Source organism: Gouania willdenowi, chromosome 9, assembly GCF_900634775.1.
Source record: "Gouania willdenowi chromosome 9, fGouWil2.1, whole genome shotgun sequence".
NCBI classification, from domain to species: domain Eukaryota; kingdom Metazoa; phylum Chordata; class Actinopteri; order Blenniiformes; family Gobiesocidae; genus Gouania; species Gouania willdenowi.
Genome location: NC_041052.1, coordinates 5,769,294 through 5,788,193, shown reverse-complemented (window position 1 = coordinate 5,788,193; position 18,900 = coordinate 5,769,294). Strand labels below are relative to the sequence as shown.

The following is an 18,900-nucleotide window of genomic DNA, read 5'->3' as shown; positions in this document are numbered from 1 at the left end:
TTAATATTTTTTAATATTCCCAAGCTTAAGTTCCCGTGGAACCTTTTTTTTGTACCTTTTTTTTTTTTTTTTACCTTGTCTGCACATGCTGTCAAAGGTCAAAACTACAAGAAGTGCAATCTTTTTAAGACAACAATGCATGCTTTGTTATTGCAATTAAATAAATGAATTTATTTTGTTGCATAATTGTGACCATCACCCTGTGAAAATTTACCAAAAATGTTCTGCCTTTCTGCAATCCTGAAACTGTAACCTAATAATAATAGTCATTAAATCATTGAAGACACACATAAACGTCTCAAAGGTGAAATACAGGCACTTAGTGAAAGTTGTTGTGTTGCTAAGAGTTGCTTTAATGTGGATCCTCTTCAGACATGTAAACAGTGCAGGCCTCAGTCTGGCCTTACCTTCAAATGAAGACATGGGCTCCAGGATGCCAAACTGCTTGAGAACTGCCATGAAAAGAATGAGGACCACACCGATGGCAAACAGCTCCATACCCTGAATCCCCATGGTGTCAGATCAGTGGGGGGACCCCCTTTTTTAGGGTCAAACCTACACACTTAAGGCCTGGCCTGGGGGAGAAGGGGGACCAAAGCCCAGCTGAGCAGACCAAGGCAGCAACAAGTGCTTTTAATAGACGAGAGCCACGAAACAATCACTCTGGGAAGTTGGTGATGGCATGAGTTTGTTTCCGTGCCTGAGACACAGCGAACGGCAACACGCTGGACGAAGGCTGTGCTAATGTCAACACTGATTCTGAAGTGGAAAAAAGGAGGAAGCTGACATATATGGAAAACCTCCCTCTCTGGACCCTTGAGGGAAACTGGGGGCTGTGTCTTCAGCCATTTATCACGGCGTGTTGAAGCAGATGTTCACACTGAAAACTTTGTCTCAGTCTCAGAGGCTCCGGCGAGCAAAGACACGGGGTAGAGCTCTGCCTCTTAATCCAAAGCACAGGAAACAGTCTTAATGTCATGTTTAAAAACCAAAATTCACATTATTGGTTTGAATGTAAACGGGGAGCAGTATCCGTTTCCATTGTCAGAAGTTTGCTTCCACTCTCTGACTGAATACGAGCGAATCATTGACGAGTTTGAGAGAAAGAAACACAAAATATCCACTGGCTCTCATCCTCCGTGCCACAAAAAGGCAAGAAAACATTTGCAGTCATAAATAAATCATCCCATTATCGATGCTGAGCACATGAGCGACTTCTAATGCCTCAATAAAAAAAAAAAAAAAAACGTGGAAAACACTGATGTCCAAAGGAATTGGCCAGACAGGAATAACACAGCAAAGATTCAAAAGGCAGAAAACAGTGTTAAGTTTTCCCAAAAACTCAAACACTCTTACTTAGAAGACCTTTGATGTTTGAAATAATCCCATAAGCATCGATTTGAGTCTGTCCTCTTTTTCTATGTAAATCCACATTGAGATATGGAAGAGTTTGGGCCTTTGGGGAAAGCAGCAGCAGCAGCATCCAGGGAGGTATATCCTGAGAATCTGTGTGAAATCAGACCTGACTCCTTCTGAACGCACTTTTCCACCACTCCCCTTTCTGTGGTTGCTTCCTTCAATTCAGCAGCAGCTTCTTTGGACTCAGTGCTTCAGCTCGGACCTCCAACTGACCCTGTACTACTTCTTCTGCTTGCTCTATGCAATCCACAGCACTCCTCCTTTTTTTGTTTTTTTGCGATCTGATTCGCCTTCGCACCCCAGAGCTTGCGCCTTCCTCCTCCTCCTCCTCATCCTCCTCCTCCTCCTCCATGCATCTCCTCTGTCATTCCATAACTTTGACCAACCACAGACTCTTTTCTCGCTCTGCTCCACTCTCTTCTTTTGCTTCAAAATGCCTTTTCTCTCGTCTCTACATCAGCTGAACGAGGCCAGTCTGCAACGTAGTTTTAAATTGAGAGCCACATTTTTTTCAAACGAGCCAAAATGTGTTGGGAATTATATTTAGAAGTCCCGTTAATAATAAACTGCGATGAAACAAATGTCAAACTTTCTGGGATGACAGACTTGTCAGAAAATAGCTGCTCTATTGAAAGGGATGAATTTGTCTTTTTGTGGTTCAGGGCTCTCTCTTTGTTCTCCACCTCAACAAGCGCGTTTAGCAAACACTTTTATCCAGTGAAATTGAGCACGCTTGGAAAATGCACAAAACCACAACACTTAGGCCCTAACGGCTGATAAAGAATTCTGTTCAAGGACACAAACTGAGGGAGATTGCAAGAGAGAGATTAAACATGCTATATGTGCTGCTTCAGGATGATGATCACATTTGTTTAGAATTGCTTCGTATATTATTTCTAGTTATTTAGCTTGTTATTATCTAGTATCCATGTTGCGGTTTTTATATTCATCATTTATCTTCTGCTCAGGCTCATTTAGAAAAACCCATGGTCCAGTTTCTTTCCAAAGTCGAAAACAACGCAAGTTCGGTTGATTAGATTTTCAGGATTGTCCATCAGAGTCAAAGGTTTGTAAATGTTTCTTATGTCTCTAAGGTTACATTTCATTGCTATGAATACAAGCAGGAGAAACACAATCTTGAAGGCTATCTGTGAGAAAGTCAACGCAATGGAATGCCATGAAGCGAAGTCAAGAAAAGATGTATAAAACTAATATTTTTCATTCAGTCATTCAAAAAATAATGACCTGAGCAGAAAACATCCATTCTCTCCAAAGCGTTTTGTTGAAGTCTCCTTCTCGCAACATCAAGTGCAGCCATCTGTGACCAAATCTGTGGCGGTTCTGACCGTCCTGTCAAACAAGCTAAATATAATACACAACAACACAATTTCATTTCCTCCTCTTAATATTTTAATGTGTTCTTGCAGAGATTCACGGAATGTAGATTCATTTGCTGGTCATTAGATCAATTGCGTGGTTGAAAAATCTTTAGGAAATGAGTTACATTAGTATCTTGTTCAGGAGTGGCATAAGATGAGAAAACCCAATTAAAGCCATAAACAAAGAGATTACCATCACACTGCTAAGCAGCCCTGTCATGTATCTGTTGGAGTTCATCTTTTCATCCACTACTGATGCCAATGTGACCCTAAACCTTCTGACAAAGTGATTTCCCAACACATTTCTAGCGTTTACTCAAATTGAAAGTTGATTTTGTGGCTTTGCACGGAAACACCCGAATATGGTCGAAATTGTAATGTGATATCAGGGGGAACACCATAATCAAACCAGAACAAAAATGGCATCAAGAAAATCACTGTCTTCCTTGTCTAACAAAACACACAAGAAATCACAGAACAGTATGCATAATGACAATAACGATTAATCTGATTCTAATAACGAAAAACACCTCACAAATATCGTCTTTGCATTGGGATTCCAATTTCCACAATGCAATGCGTGAAACAATTCCGAGGCGTAGTCACATGACCATTTCTCAACAACCCAATATTGTGATGGAGCCAAAAACTATCAAGTGAGCGGCAACTTCAACCTTCGACATTTGTTTTTTGAGTAAATTCTCACATTTTGTGCGCAGAGGAAATACTTTTAATTGACTGATCAATGAGGCCAACACTGCGTCTTTTTCTGCGTTAAAAAATTTGATAGGGATTGTCGCCAGAACCTTTCAAATATGGCAAGGCAAGGCAAGGCAAGGCAAATTTATTTATATAGCGCATTTCATACTCAAGGCAACTCAATGTGCTTTACATGATAAAACATTCAATTGTTTAAAATCAATAAGAACATTTAAATCAATAAGAACAATTAAAATCATCAGTAAAATCAATTAAAATCATCAGTAAAATCATCATTACATCAACAACATGACAAAAAATCTCTCTCTCAATCATATGCAGTAGAGAAAAAAAGTGCCTTTAACTTTGATTTAAAAATGTTCACATTGGATGCTGACTTCAGCTCCGCTGGCAGTTTGTTCCACTTCTTTGCAGCATAACAACTAAAAGCAGCATCACCATGTTTACTGTGAGCTCTGGGTTCCACTATCTGACCTGTGTCCATAGATCTGAGAGACCTGCTGGGTTCATACCTGACCAACATGTCACTGATGTATTCTGGACCAAACCCATTCACAGATTTATACACCAGCAGCAGAACTTTAAAGTCTATTCTGAGGCTGACTGGGAGCCAGTGTAAAGACTTTAAAACTGGAGTAATGTGCTCTGACCTCTTTGTTCTGGTTAAGACCCGAGCTGCAGCGTTCTGAACCAGCTGTAGCTGTTTGATGCTCTTTTGGGGGATTCCTGTCAGAAGACCATTACAATAGTCCAGTCTGCTGGAGATAAAAGCATGGACCAGTTTCTCCTGATCTTTCTGAGCCATTAAACCTTTCACTCTGGAGATGTTCTTTAGGTGGTAGAAGGCTGTTTTTGTGATAGATTTGATCTGACTGCTGAATGTAAGATCTGAGTCAATCAGAACACCAAGGTTTTTGACTTGGTCTTTAGCTTTTAAAGATCGAGACTCAAGATAATTGCTGACAGCAGTCCTCTTTTCCTTGTTACCAAAGACAATCACCTCCGTCTTGTCATGGTTTAGTTGAAGGAAGTTTTCACTCATCCAGCAGTTTACTTTTTCTAAACAGTCACACAACACCTCAATGGGACCATGGTCATCTGGGTTCAGTGATAGATATAGTTGTGTGTCATCTGCATAGCTCTGATAATCAACCTTACAGTTCTGTAAAATTTGTCCTAAAGGAAGCATGTAAAGGTTAAACAGAAGGGGTCCAAGAACAGAGCCTTGAGGAACCCCACAGGACATTGGTAATCTGTCAGATTCAAAGTTTCCAATGCTTACAAAATAGCTTCGCTCCTCCAAGTATGACTTAAACCATTGCATTACTTTTCCATTTAGTCCGACCCATGTTTGCAATCTGTGCAACAAAATTGTATGATCTACAGTGTCAAATGCAGCACTTAGATCCAACAGAATGAGAACAGATACTTTTCCTGAATCAGTGTTCAACCTTATGTCATTGATCACTTTGATAAGAGCAGTTTCAGTGCTGTGATGAGAACGAAAACCTGACTGAAATTTATCAAATATTTTGTTGAATGTTAAGAATTGACTCAGTTGGTTGAAGACCACCTTCTCAATGATCTTGGCCATGAATGGAAGGTTGCTGATTGGTCTATAGTTAGCCAGTATAGAGGCATCCAGTGTTCTCTTTTTTAACAGCGGTTTCACAGCAGCTACTTTCAGGGATTTTGGTACGGTGCCTGATTGGAATGAGCAGTTAATTATCTGACACAGATCAGTGACAATTGACTTTACAACAGTTTTAAAGAAGTTTGAGGGTATTGTGTCAAGGCAACACGTTGATGGATTCAGCTGCTGAACAGTTTCCTCTATTGTTTTTGGGTTCACTGTAATAAACTCTAACATTGTAATTGACTCATCCCTCAGTGGTTGAAGCTGTTCAAGCTTTTTGTGATTTTGCTGGTTTGTTCTGATGTTTGACCTTATTGATTGTATTTAACATATGGTTAAATGTACAGTTTTTATTGTCTTTTGGAAGTTATTTTAGTTTTAATTGCTACAAATTGGTTCACCAATTGGATGCTATGCTAACTTGCTAGGTTATTAAAGGTTCAATGTTGTTAGCCCTAATTTGTCTAACACACACTGGTTACCTAACCTCCAAGAGCCAGATTGATGTGTAAGAACCAGGGAGGGACATGAACAGAATGCTTGAAGCTGATTGGGCGAAACTGAGTTCACAGCAGCTTCCACACGTTCATCCTCCTGCGTCAACATCTTTCCATTTTGATTCGGAGCAATGCTACTAGCGGTAGCTTAGCTAGTTCCTCTCCCCACGATGCACATGCGCCGGTTTTGCTTCGGCGCTTCTGCTTTCGTCACACCTGGATATCCCACCCTAAACCACAACACTGCCTCATGTTTAGTCGGTTGAGTTTTTGAAAGGCAAAGGCGTGAACAGCACATTACCCTAGGAAATGCGCAAAGTCTAAATAGCACAATAAAAACTCTCAAATATCGCTAAAAGGTTTTTAGGCTTTCCTGAGAAGGTTTTTTTTTTTTAGATGTTTTGATATTAAAATGCAGTGGAAACACTTTTTTCACAATTAGATGTCACAGGACGACACGTACCTGGTCACATGACCACTTCTCTCAGAGAAAACATGGTGCGGAACGTGTGGCCGGAAGAAGAGACCGAGACATTTCTTAGTGTTATACTATTATTAGAAAAGTATTACAGTCACATTAAACATCTTTCTGCTGTGAAATCTCGCTGGATGAGATTTCATGAGAGTTATGAGGCTCCAAAACAACCTTTGGTAAAGTTTTATACATAATGCTGTCATTATCTGTCATTAGCATGAATAAGGTGTCAAGAAGGCTTTCATTAAGTGTATTTTGCTAAATTTTGACACCTTTGAAGCTATGTTGGCATTTTTTGGGTTAGGTGGAGGGATCTAGTGAGATTTGGTAGGATTAGGGGTTAGGGAAACGAAGGGTTAGGGTAACGAACAACACTTAATGACAGCCTTCATGACACCTTATTCATGTTAATGACAGGTGTCATGACATAACAATGACAGCGTAATGTCAGCCTTTTTGAATAAAACTTCACGTAAAGTGTTACCCTACCTTCAATGGAAACAATTATATGTTGTCGAAATTTTAGAGATATCGTTTTTATTTTATGAAAAACTATAATGAAAATACAGATAGTGTCACTGGTATTTGGGCTTTAACGATGAATATGTGAGTTACTGTAGGCGTTTTATCCCTGTGCAGTAGGCCAGGGTTTGTCCTGGCTTGTGTTCTTGGAAAACTGGGGATATTCCCTCCATCAGCACCCACTGACCCTGGGCGGGACAAGTGGGTATATAGTGTAACTATTGACATGGATAAATATTAATGTGAGCACTAGTGTATTTAGCAGGTCAACAGGGGAAAACAGGTGATGACTCAGCACTCGCTAATGCATCAAGGTGTGCTCTCTATGTTTCCGTATCCTCTCTCTCTCTTTGGATGTGTGTTTAAATGCATTGACTGGGATTAGGACGGGATACACTGATGGGGCGGGAAGCCAAAGTGAAGCAGATCAATATCTCTGTGGTTAGGTGATGGTGGAGCACCCCATCTTTTTCCTCCACTCTGCATTTTGTGTACTAAAGGCATCAAGGTCAATAATAACTTCTCTAATCTTTCCAATTGATCACGATAAAGGCGTGTGTGTAGTTCACATGATGATGAGGGTGAGTCACTCCGATGATTACATGAATACAAACATCATAAGCAGAGGATTCATGCATGTCAGTATCTAAATGTGAAGTCATCTTTTATGGGAAATGACTGTCAGGTCTATTCTCAGCACCTTAACTTTCATCTACTGCGTATTGACGCAGGTATATTTGTGAGGTTTTAGTGTGTGTGTCTTTCTCTGGCTGGGCCATTAGGACGCTAACAGGTTTTTAAAGGCTTGGTTGGGTGCTGCTGACACAACAGTCAGTAAATAGAGAGAGATTCCCAGACTGTTTCCTCTCAGTCTAACCAACACATCAGCAAATCTCTGCTGGAGAGAGAAGGCAAACTCTTCACTTCCAATAATGGTTTTGTTTAATCGAGAAAAATGGTTTGCAGGAAACCCATTAAATCTATTACACATGTGGGATGCACAGTATCATACAAACGATCAAATGCAATAAAGACACAGAAAAGCTTGTCTGCATTGATTTATACATTGTATTATTGATTAAAACGTAAACTAAGCCCACAACAACAAACACAGATTTTTACCCAAATTAATGTTGGTAAAAATCTAAATTCTGGCAAAGCTGCTGGAAACTATAATATTTTATCAGATAAAGACAAACATACAAACAAACATAGGCCTCAAAGATCAATAAATAAAAAGTAATTTGCTCAAAATGAAATGTGAAATATTAAAACTGCTGCTTAAAGGTCCCATGTATGCTATTTTTCACTCATCTCCATTTGTTCAAAGAACCCCAAAAACATTGTATTTGAGGTTTATTTTCCCAAACTCGCCTGTTTTCCAGAGTTTTAGCCTCTGAAAAGTCACTTTCTTAGCAACTCTACACAAACAGGCTGATTCATGAGTGGGCGTGTCCATAGACATTGACTTCCTCCTCCCCGTACTGTGACGTAGTGCCAGAGGACGGCCCGCCCTCCTCCCACCCACTCCGTATCCGAGCTCATGCTGCTTTATAAACACAAGACAGAGCGTGGGGGCGGGGCCTTCACCGGTACATACATAGACTGTAGAAAATACATACATAACACTGCGCAAAAGACGCTGACATGATCACCTTTGTGGGCGTGTCTGTTTACACGTCAATCACAGCAGAGGGCTTCCTGGAGGCGTGGCTTCTCCAGCTCAGTGCCGCGTCAGATTTGTCATCAAAGTGGGAACGCGTCATCAAATTGGAGCGAGGTGTTTGGGCTCGCCCTGCAGTTAAAAAGGTGCAAATCACCCTCTAACTAACGCGATTGAGGGAATCAATGAAAAAAATACTTTGGGCATGTGTATGAAGCCCTAATAGCACTTTTATGATGTTTAAAGCACAGAAAAGTTGATTTAGCATAAAATGGGCCCTTTAAAAAAATGCATATAAATGTTTTTACTTCATTCTCACTTGACACTATTTTTGTTCGTTCCCGGTATTTCCCGTGAAATCACCTTATTCCACGAGACATTACATTTTGGCCAAATCTATCTGTATAAACCAATAGAAATCATCCACTTTTGTTTTAACACAAAATGTATACTGTGAAAACAATAGAAATGTGTTGGAAAGTCACTTTGGCAAAGAATGAAGTAAAAACACTTCTATGCATCCGTCTAGGGGACTCGACATACCACAATGAAATGCACAAAACTTTTATAACGACAATAAATGGAGTGTTTACAGTGGAGATCAGTGGATAAAATAAACATCTTCTTTAACTCTATTTAGAATTGATTTATTATCTAATAAATGTCAAACGTATGTTTTTATTTAGTTTTCTGCTCATTACATTCCTGTTACACCCAGTTACACCACCACCTTACTATATATACACAGTATATACATATACATTACCTAGAAGTTGCACATTTATGTAAATAATACTGTTTTCGCCTTTGTATCAAATTCTATTTATTTATCTATTTATTTAAACTTCTTACAGCGTTCACTGTGGACAGCAAAGAAAGATTTTCACTGTACAGGCAAACATGCTTCTTTACTGTACACATGACAATAAACGCTTAAATCTCGTTGAATCTTGAATCAGATTTTCATTGACTGTTCGAATGAAAAAGATAAAAATAAAACGTAGACAAGAACAGCCTAAGGATGAAGACGAATTTGTTCCAATGGTTAATTTCTTTTTTCTTGTGGTTCTGTTTGTATAAGGAAATAAAACATTAGTTGATGTCAAAATAGTAATAATTCCTAAAATATGTGTTTCATACTTGGTCCTATTTTTATATCACAAATCCCAGGAGACATTTTTTTTTTCGAGAATCAGTTTTTGATCATGATTGTTATAGTTACCAATACAAAGTAGCCAGCTCAGATATTTCTATACTGCATTTTATTTGAGCAAGATTTATATGTGAGAAAGTGAACGTTTAGAATACTTTAGTTTGAGATTGTATGTGGTAAAAAAAAAAAAATTTATTTTAATTATTTTAATCAGCATTTTTCAGACGACCCCAATTTTAATTCCACATGGGATCATGACCCCAAGGTTGAAAAGAACTGCTGTAGCAGTTTTAAGTGTATCTACAAAACTTAAGGGAAATTAGGTTTTGCTCAAAATATAGCAATAAACAAACATTTTCTGACAGAAACAAAACAGAAGGGAGATTAATGAAATGACTGGAAGAGTTGTCAACTAAAATCACAAACTAGAGTCAATCTCTGAGATGAAAACAATGTGGTTTCATTGATCACGGGGAATGAAAACTATTACTGGCTGATTTTATAATGAAAAATGTTTCCAACCTCTCTAATCACTGGGACTCTTACTAATGAATGATCACCAGTTTGTCACTGGTAGCTAGAATATTTGGATATAGTAAGGAGAGAAAACATTGAATTAAATATAACCAGAATGAATGGTTGTCATTACCTGTGCCATCAGATCTACAAAAAACTAGAAAGCCTAAATGTGAGTGTTTCCCTACCTGAGCGATGGTATCTGGCCGCAGCGTGGCCACAGTGAGACAAACAGCTGGGACGAGAGAGACGCCTCCTGGCCTCCACAGACAGAGCAGCCATGACAGCTCCCATCATGCAACACACTGACACCCAAACTGGCTCTGATCCTTTGATTAACGACGGAACGAGAACTTAAAAAGCCTGGATCCGATCTTTAAAGAGATGAACGAGAAATCACCTCCACCGAGATCAATGCAATGATGGAAAATGCAAAACCAGCAGCAGAACTGAGAGAAAAGAAAGTTAACGACCAAAGCCTGGAGATCTGATACACATCGAAGTCAGTCGTCTGGTACAGTTGAAGAAGTGTCAGGTGAAAGGGAGTTGTGTCATCTCTGAGTGTGTGTGTATGTGTGTGTGTGCTTTTATGAGAGGCCAAATTTAGAAATCTGTTTGATTCGAGGAGGCGATGCCACAGCGAGGGAGTGAGATAAAACGAAGGGGATCAAACACCATGAGTAAAGAGCCTCTGACCTTTCACATCACACGTGCGCACGACCCCACGTGCTTTTCTGTGGCCTGCCTGCCTCCATTTCTAATCATTAATCTGTGCACTGCTCAAACTATCTGGGAGATAATAGTACTGTGAAAAGTCGGGAATGTCTCATATTGGTAAATCATGCAGCTATCCTCTCGTACACATCTTACATTACATTTTTATTCTCATAGGAGTTACACTTTCTCCGTTCACCTATATTTTCCCCACACACAAAAGGTCAGATACTAAAGTCTTTCTGAGCAGATCACACGTCTTGTAGGAGATAAAGATGACAACACAGCCATAAGTGAAAAGAAAATTCACACGGAACAGGCAAATGCACAGTTTTTGTGGGGATTATTCATTTAAAAAGGCATATATCTTGGTTTTCAGTGCGAATGTATGTCATTTTTTACCTGAGCTCTGATCTGTGTTAATACTAACGACTAAAGGAGCCTGTGATGGAACAGCAGAGGAACAACATATATAAACGCTGTATCATTTTTGGCCTTTACGCCACTTTCTGTCTTGTATGCATCAAAATTCTAGTTCTGCAGTTTAAAGAGAATCAGCCTTCTTTGTTAAAGATAAAGTAGAAAACAAATGGAAGACTGATCAAAATACATATTATTCAGGTTTATGTTTTTTCCCTCCAAATAAGTCCAGGTGCATCAGAATCTAAACGTCAACCCTCAAATCTAACAGACAAATTAGAGCTGCTGCTCAGCAACGGTCAGGGCCAGGTAGTTTTAGGCAAAATTAGCAGAACGTAGGAAAGTGAAAAGGTGACATTCTAATGTGAATTTTACATTATTTAAGGCTTCAACTCCCAATTTCTGGCACAAGAGACGATGCGCTAATTTACAAAGTTAAGAGACAACTCTACGGTACATGTGTTTAATTCTACAGATGCAATGATTGGTCAATACATCAAAAAACACATCATTAATCCACAACTATCTAATGATGAACATCCTCTATGTCACTGAGCAAATTAGCAAATGGAAACCTGTCGCTTCACTAACTGACTAAGCTTGTCACCTATGTGCATGATAGCAGCTGTTAGCGTTTAAAGGCAGATTTCAAACGGCTGTCAAAAATGTAAGTTATTAAGACAAAAGTCCAAAATAAACCCACAAATTGCACCTGGACAGGATGGAGATGTTGTAAAAAAAAAATTTAACAATGAGTGTAAAATTGATGTTAAAAAAAATGTGAATGATTATTTATTTTTTTAAATAAAGATTGAAAATGTATTTTGTAAGAATTTGCAATAATGTGTTCATTATCATTACAGTCAAATGTTTTGATCACTGTATACTCGTTTTTAGATAAATCAACAACCGGTGTGGATGGTTTGTGTAGGAAAGTTTGAACATGTGATGCAGCAAGTTTGGTGACAATTGAGCAAAAATTGTGAACAACAGAATAATGAACTTTATAATTTGCAATAAGCTTAAATGTACAAAAGTTTCTTCAGTATTGGGGCCACATTTTAGTGAAAGTTTCAAATCTGTGACACAAACGATAAATTTGTTGTGAATTTCCAAGATTATGAACTTTAGAGCAGCGATTCTCAAATGGTGGGTTGGGACCCAAAAGTGCGTCGTGGAACAGTACTGGGTTGGTCGCGGACAGCTGGTCAATAATAAATAAATACTTAATGTCTCTCATGTTGGTCTTGTCTTTAATTTTGAAAGGAACTTTTATTTTGACAGGCATGCTGTGAAATGTGTGTTGCACAGGAAAATATATAGATTTATGTTTTGAAAAAGATTACATACTGTATGTGTGCTTTTGAAAAACTATATTTTGTTGGTTGAATTCTAAAAAAAAAATGTAGGTTGCGATTTAATGATCGTGGCAAAATGTGGGTCCCAGGGTGAGACCAGTTGAGAACCCCTGCTTTAGAGGCTTGTTGTAGCGCCACCTTTAGGACTATTGCGCTGTTTTTGCAGCTGAGGTGACCTGGCATGAAATAGAATAAAATAGAATAGAAGACTTTATTGTCATCGCATAAGAACAATGACATTGCACATGCCCCTCCTAACAACATTCAACTATGCTCTCAAAAATTCAAGCCAAACAGACACAATCATCATAAAAAGCAACATAAAAAACTGGACATTTGTGCAAACTTTTATGATTTTTCACACATGGGATGGGAAGTAGGATTTCCTTGGAAGAAGAAGAAAAAAAAAATATGATAACAATAGGTCCCTGCCCACAAACAGAGGCTGAACGAGAACCAGATCACCAGAAAAAGACACCAACGCAATGAATCATCTGTCCACTAGAGGACGCTGCACAACAAGCAACACACAGACTAACACTATCATTGATGAAAGAGGAGGAGTTGAAACATGAGAGAATGGATCAAATATATCAGACTATTATGGGATGATATCCAAGCTTACTGAGTTTCTAACCTGAGCGTTTCTCACATCGTCTCATTCAGTCGCTCCATTCATCAAAAACATCAACAAACACGCCACAGAGAAACCCAATAGGAGCAGATGTTTGATGTGGAGCCATATGAATGTTATTGTGTTTAAAACGTGCCTCTCAGGCCAAAGGAGAGACTTTTACACAATCCAAACCCTCAAACCCTTTATAAAAACAACACACATATAAGAGCACATTTATTATCTATACTTAAACATAGTCTTACAAAAAGGCACAATCTTGAAATACGGTTTTAACAAACACAAAAAGAATATAATTAAAATAAAAAATATCAATTGTTTTCACCTCTTAGTTTGAATCCTAGTGAATCTTAAAACAAGCCATTACTGGTTACATTTAAAAGTAAAATAAATTAACATAAATAAAAAGGTGCAAACATGGCCAAGGGGTAAAACCAGGAAAGTCAGAAGCTTTAGTGATTGACAAGCCCACAACATGAAAAATATGAAAGCTAATAGTAATTTCATAATAGATATATTCCATTTAAGTCAGTGTACTGTATTTACATCAGATATTTGTTTCGACCAGCAGAAGGCGCTGGTAACCCAGTAGTCAGTTGGCATGCAGCTATTCTAGCAGTGAAGAAGAGATGATATGCTAGCAGACAGAGCTAATAGTAAAACATGACTTTTACAGATATTCACGTAATATTACAGATGTTCTTTCGGTGCTAAAGGGGTAAGGAATCATTTATGAACATGTTTAAGAGTAGTAGGCGATTCCAGTTTGGATGCGCGCAGTGCACAGCAGTACCAGTGCCATGCAAGTAGGGTTGCCAGGTTAGGGGCCCTCTAGTGGCCAGGAGGCCCTAAGCAGCCGCTTAGTCTGCCTATAGGCTGGGCCGACCATGTTTGTACTTGTTACATCAAACAGCTACAGCTGATTCAGAACGCTGCAGCTTGGGTCTTAACCAGAATAAAAAGGTCAGAACACATTACTCCAGTTTTAAAGTCTTTACACTAGCTCCCAGTCAGCCTCAGAATAGACTTTAACCCGTCGAAGTGGGATGCAGGGGCTTCGTCGGGTCCTCAGTGCTGCGTAATATGGGATGCACAGGAGCAGTTCGTCAAAAAGCCATTAAAGAACTGGGGGAGGAGGCGGAAAGGGGCAGCTTTTGGCTATGGCTGAGGAGGAAGCGTAAGAGTTGGGGGGCAGATAACACCTAGGGCATCAGCAGGGGGTGGCAGGGAGAGGTCCCTGCCATCGCTCCGCCACCAGGAGATGTACTCGGGTTAAAGGAGCAAAACATCTATGACTGGTGGTCCCCAGCTGATAACCCATTTATGCCCAGGGTGGTGTTCAGATTAACACACATGCAAGGGAAGCACCGGTGGAGGTGCGTTAGGCAGCAATGCCCAGCAGGTAGACCATCATCCTGTAGCTTCTTAAAGTTCTGCTGCCGGTGTATAAATCTGTGAATGGGTTTGGTCCAGAATACATCAGTGACATGTTAGTCAGGTATGAACCCAGCAGGTCTCTCAGATCTATGGACACAGGTCAGATAGTGGAGCCCAGAGCTCACAGTAAACATGGTGATGCTGCTTTTAGTTGTTATGCTGCAAAGAAGTGGAACAAACTCTCTACTGCATATGATTGAGAGGGAGATTTTTGGTCATGTTGTTGATATGTGTTTGTTGATGATTTTAATTGATTTTGCTGATGATTTTAAATGTTCTTATTGATTCTAAGCTGTTGAATGTTTTATCACGTAAAGCACATTGAGTTGCCTTGTGTATGAAATGTGCTATACAAATAAATTTGCCTTGCCTTGCCTTACTTGATTGAAACTGTACTTAAGTAACAGTACTTGTGCTTGAGTAGAATATATCAGTACTCTTTACACCTCTGCTTATCCTATCCTTTCACTCCCACTGTTCTGCTCTAACGCTCAGTCATCTTTGACTAAAGGATGAGTCAGAACTGGACTGACCTGAATACAAGTCAAAGGAACAACACAAAGAGGTTAAAGCAGCAGCTTAAAGTCTCAATTACATCAAAGTATCAGTCTGCACGCATGCCTCGGGCCACAGCAAACAGCAGCACGTTCATTCAGAGGAACATTTTTGAGTGAGGGCAAGGATGAAAATATAGGAATGAAGGGCTAGTGATACCAAATGCTGCTTCAGCAGATGTGGCTGAAAAAAGCACCGCAATTGTTTGAAGAAAGGACGAAGGAGGAGGACAGAGGGTTGAGTTACGGCTAATCGATGATGAGAAGAAGGACGTGGAGTTTACAAAAAGAAAAATCACTCAACAATGTTTTTACCTTTAAGAAATCACACACACACACAAGTATGATATGACTGTATGCTCACCTATACATGACTCACATGTAGGGCTGCACAATTATGGCTAAAATGATAATCACGATTATTTTTTTTATCAATATTGTAATCACCATTACAATCACAATTATTTATAATATAGGGAACAATCTGTGGGGTTATTTGCACCACTTTTAACCAAACAATGTGTGTACATTTAACAGTGCAAAATTAAGCTTTAAAATAAATTATAATAAACAAATAACTTTACAAAATCAAGCCAAGAGTTTAAAATGTACCAAAGGCTAAGTGAGTAAATACACTATTACAGAGCCCGTATTTTAAATGCAAATAATGCAGACGATCATGTTAATTTAATCGTGGCAACCAAAATCGTGATCACGATTAAAATCCGATTAATTGTGCAGCCCTACTCGCACATCTTTAATCATTTGCTCATGAACTTATGTCAAAAACATCCAGTATGAATTTAAAATACAAGAGCACATCAAACTTTAACATAAACACTGTTTCACTCATTCAACTTTACCTTGTATTCGTTCATTTATTCTATCGTCTGAGCGGCTCGTTCATGTTCAGAGTCAACTGGTGCTTTTTTCAGCCCTTAAAAAACACTCGTCGGGGTTACACCCTCAACAGGGCGCCAGTCCATCACAGGGCAAACAGATGGACAGACTGTGTCATTTTACATTGTTACACATAATTTATGGATATCTATGGTGTGGATTACATGGGTTGTTACCAACACCTGGTGAGAATTTCATGTCAATAGCACATTTAGAAACATATTTACTGAGAAAAATGGCGACGTGTTCAATACCTATTTTACCTGTTGTACATGTTTTTGGATGGTGGGAAAACACAGTACCCAGTAACACAGAGTACCCAGAGAAAACCTATGCAGGCATGAGGAGAACATGCAAACTCAACAAAGACCAAAGCATCCACCCCAAGGCTTGAACCCAGGACCTTCTGGCTGTGAGCCAGATGTGCTAACTAGATATAGGAGCTATTATTGGCTGATATTACCATAACATGTTGTCGATATCGGTTTTTCCACCGATATTGAAAAACCAATATGTCATTTTAGAGAAAAAATACAACACTTTTTCCAAACTTAAAGTTGAATAAGTGTTTTATACAAATGATGTTTGTTTGTGGAATACATTCAGTGGGACATCTCATTAAAAGTAGCCTTAACCTATTATTTCAATTGAGAAACACATTATGTGACCTAAAATTAGGTTGGGGGAAGGGGCTCTGTGTATATTTTATTGGTTATTATTGGAAACTGAAAATGTAGTATTAGTTGGACTATACTGGCAAAAAGCTAATATGGAACATTCCTAGTGCAAACCAGTACACTGGTTCTGCCCACTTTTTCTTTATCTTCTCCTTATTATGGAAACACTAATAACAATACTATGAAATTATAAAGATGAATAGAATAAAATATATTCTATATTCTAATATAATGAAAAAAATAAAGCAAGATAAAAAAATCTGTTTACATATGTATACATACTTTTTCATTATGATTTATTTTATTCATTATTATTGTTTTTTATTATTGTTTTTAATATTTTTAACATAGCATTTGGCACTCTCATGGCCAGCGTTGCACTTTATCATTCATTTGCATCTTGTCATTTAGTTTACCTTACAACAAATTGTGTAATCTTGCTCCTTGTTTTCTACCTGTGCGCGTCCGCGCGTGTGTGTATTATTACTGTTTTTTAATATGTCGCTCTTTGTCTTTCTAATTACCCCTCGGATTGTCTGATTCTGAAAATGTAAAGATTGAAAAAAGGAAGAAATAGACTCTGTACTTCAACTTCTCTTATGCTTTGTATTCTATCGCTGTGTGATAGTAAGAGAAAATCCACTAGTTTAAGATAGTTTCAATCGAAAGCCTTTAATCATTATTTGTGAAAAACGGAAAAAAGAAAAAGAGTAAAAGCCTGAGCTAAAAAGCTGAGAAAATACCTTTAGCCCTCGTGCCGGTGATGAAACCGAAGACGCAGCGTAGCAACTTGGTGATTTCCTTCTCACACACATCCATCTTCTGCTGTGACAGCTTCGGGTGTCAGCGTTTCAAAATAAAAGTCATAGGAGTACAAGGGCTCTTAAGGGCCAAAATAGTTCAAAAGACAACGAAAGAACCTCCAATTCCAACTGTCTCTGTCTACCATGACAGGAAAAGTCTGTAGCTTTCTTCTTCTCTCGTCCTTTTAACTTCTTCTTCTTCTTCCTGAAGCTAACCACTGAGCATTCGACTCTTCCGTTGTTTCAGAGGACTGACTCTGAAACACCGAAGCACACAACCTGCACTCGTCCAGTTTCAGGCGTCATAAAAAGGCCACGCCGCAGCACGACCACCCGTTTCCCTCCTCTGGAGTTCATCTCACCTTCTCTGATGAGCAGGAGTCACGCTGACATAAGCTGGAGTTGAGTGAGGAAACCAAATCCTCCCTTTCTTCTTCATCTCTCCTCCATACATCATCCAACTCATATTACACTTTCCATATTTCAGTCACTGATATCTCTGCTGTTCACCTTTTAATCTCAGAACATACATGACCTCAATATGTGACTTCTCTTATTCTTAACGTAGAAACTGCATTTTGCAACTTTAAATTCTCCATCCTTCCATTTTATCAGAAAGGCGTAGTCATTAGTATTCTGTTCTGCTCGCCACAACAAATGACTTTTACCTAACCAGACTCCCACTGTAATGCACAAGCATACTCCAAAATAGACAAAGCAGCAAAAATACACAAAAGTATTCAAAACAAACATAGAAAACTTAAAGAAAAAGAAACAAAATGTCTCCAAAACACCAAATGACAACAAAAATACACAAAATTGCTCATACCATATGAAACGACAGCAAAAATACACATAATCACTCCAAAAACACACAAAAAAAAAACCCAAAAATGCACTTTAACACTCAAAAAATGAAAGAAAAATGTACAAAATTATGATATTACCTTTCAGTGAGTACATGGACTATAAGCTTGACTAGAATGTAGCTGCACCGTATTTATGAAATAAAAGCTGACATTTTTTTAGTTACTTAAGATTAATTTATATATATTTTTTTAAAAAGAATAAAAGACTTGTAAATGAAAGCTATCACATTTGACTTTATAACAACTCTGGGTATTAATGCATTAATATCATTAGGTCTACTAGTACTATTAGTGAATCGGAAACAAATACAATACATAACATATACTGTCGTATATAGTATATCTAAAAAAAACAACAAGAAACATTACTAATACACAACCTGATAAATACAAAACATGACACATGGAAACTGTATATACTGTACATCATCTACTATAAGACAATTTTGTATTACAAGTAGCACAAATAGACTAAAAATAAACCTAACTAGTCAAACCTCAAAGCTTTTTACACAAAACCATCTACGAGTGGATCATTTTGTGTTACCAGTAAG

General features: G+C 38.5%; 1 protein-coding gene across 9 annotated transcripts in view; it reads right to left on the bottom strand.

Annotated features, from left to right (window-relative positions):
- kcnip3b (Kv channel interacting protein 3b, calsenilin) overlaps nt 1–18,900 on the bottom strand; it is a 67,010-nt gene that overhangs the window by 17,094 nt on the left and 31,016 nt on the right. For 2 of the 9 annotated variants that reach the window (XM_028457347.1, XM_028457349.1), the window contains exon 3: nt 18,866–18,868. The exons of 2 other annotated variants lie outside the window; for them this stretch is intronic. In XM_028457347.1, coding sequence (XP_028313148.1) covers nt 18,866–18,868 — 3 coding nt within the window. Of the gene's footprint in view, nt 1–407; nt 1,653–10,168; nt 10,543–18,865; nt 18,869–18,900 lie in introns of those variants that run through there. 5 more of the 9 variants (XM_028457354.1, XM_028457356.1, XM_028457357.1 and 2 more) reach the window with 4 other exon arrangements.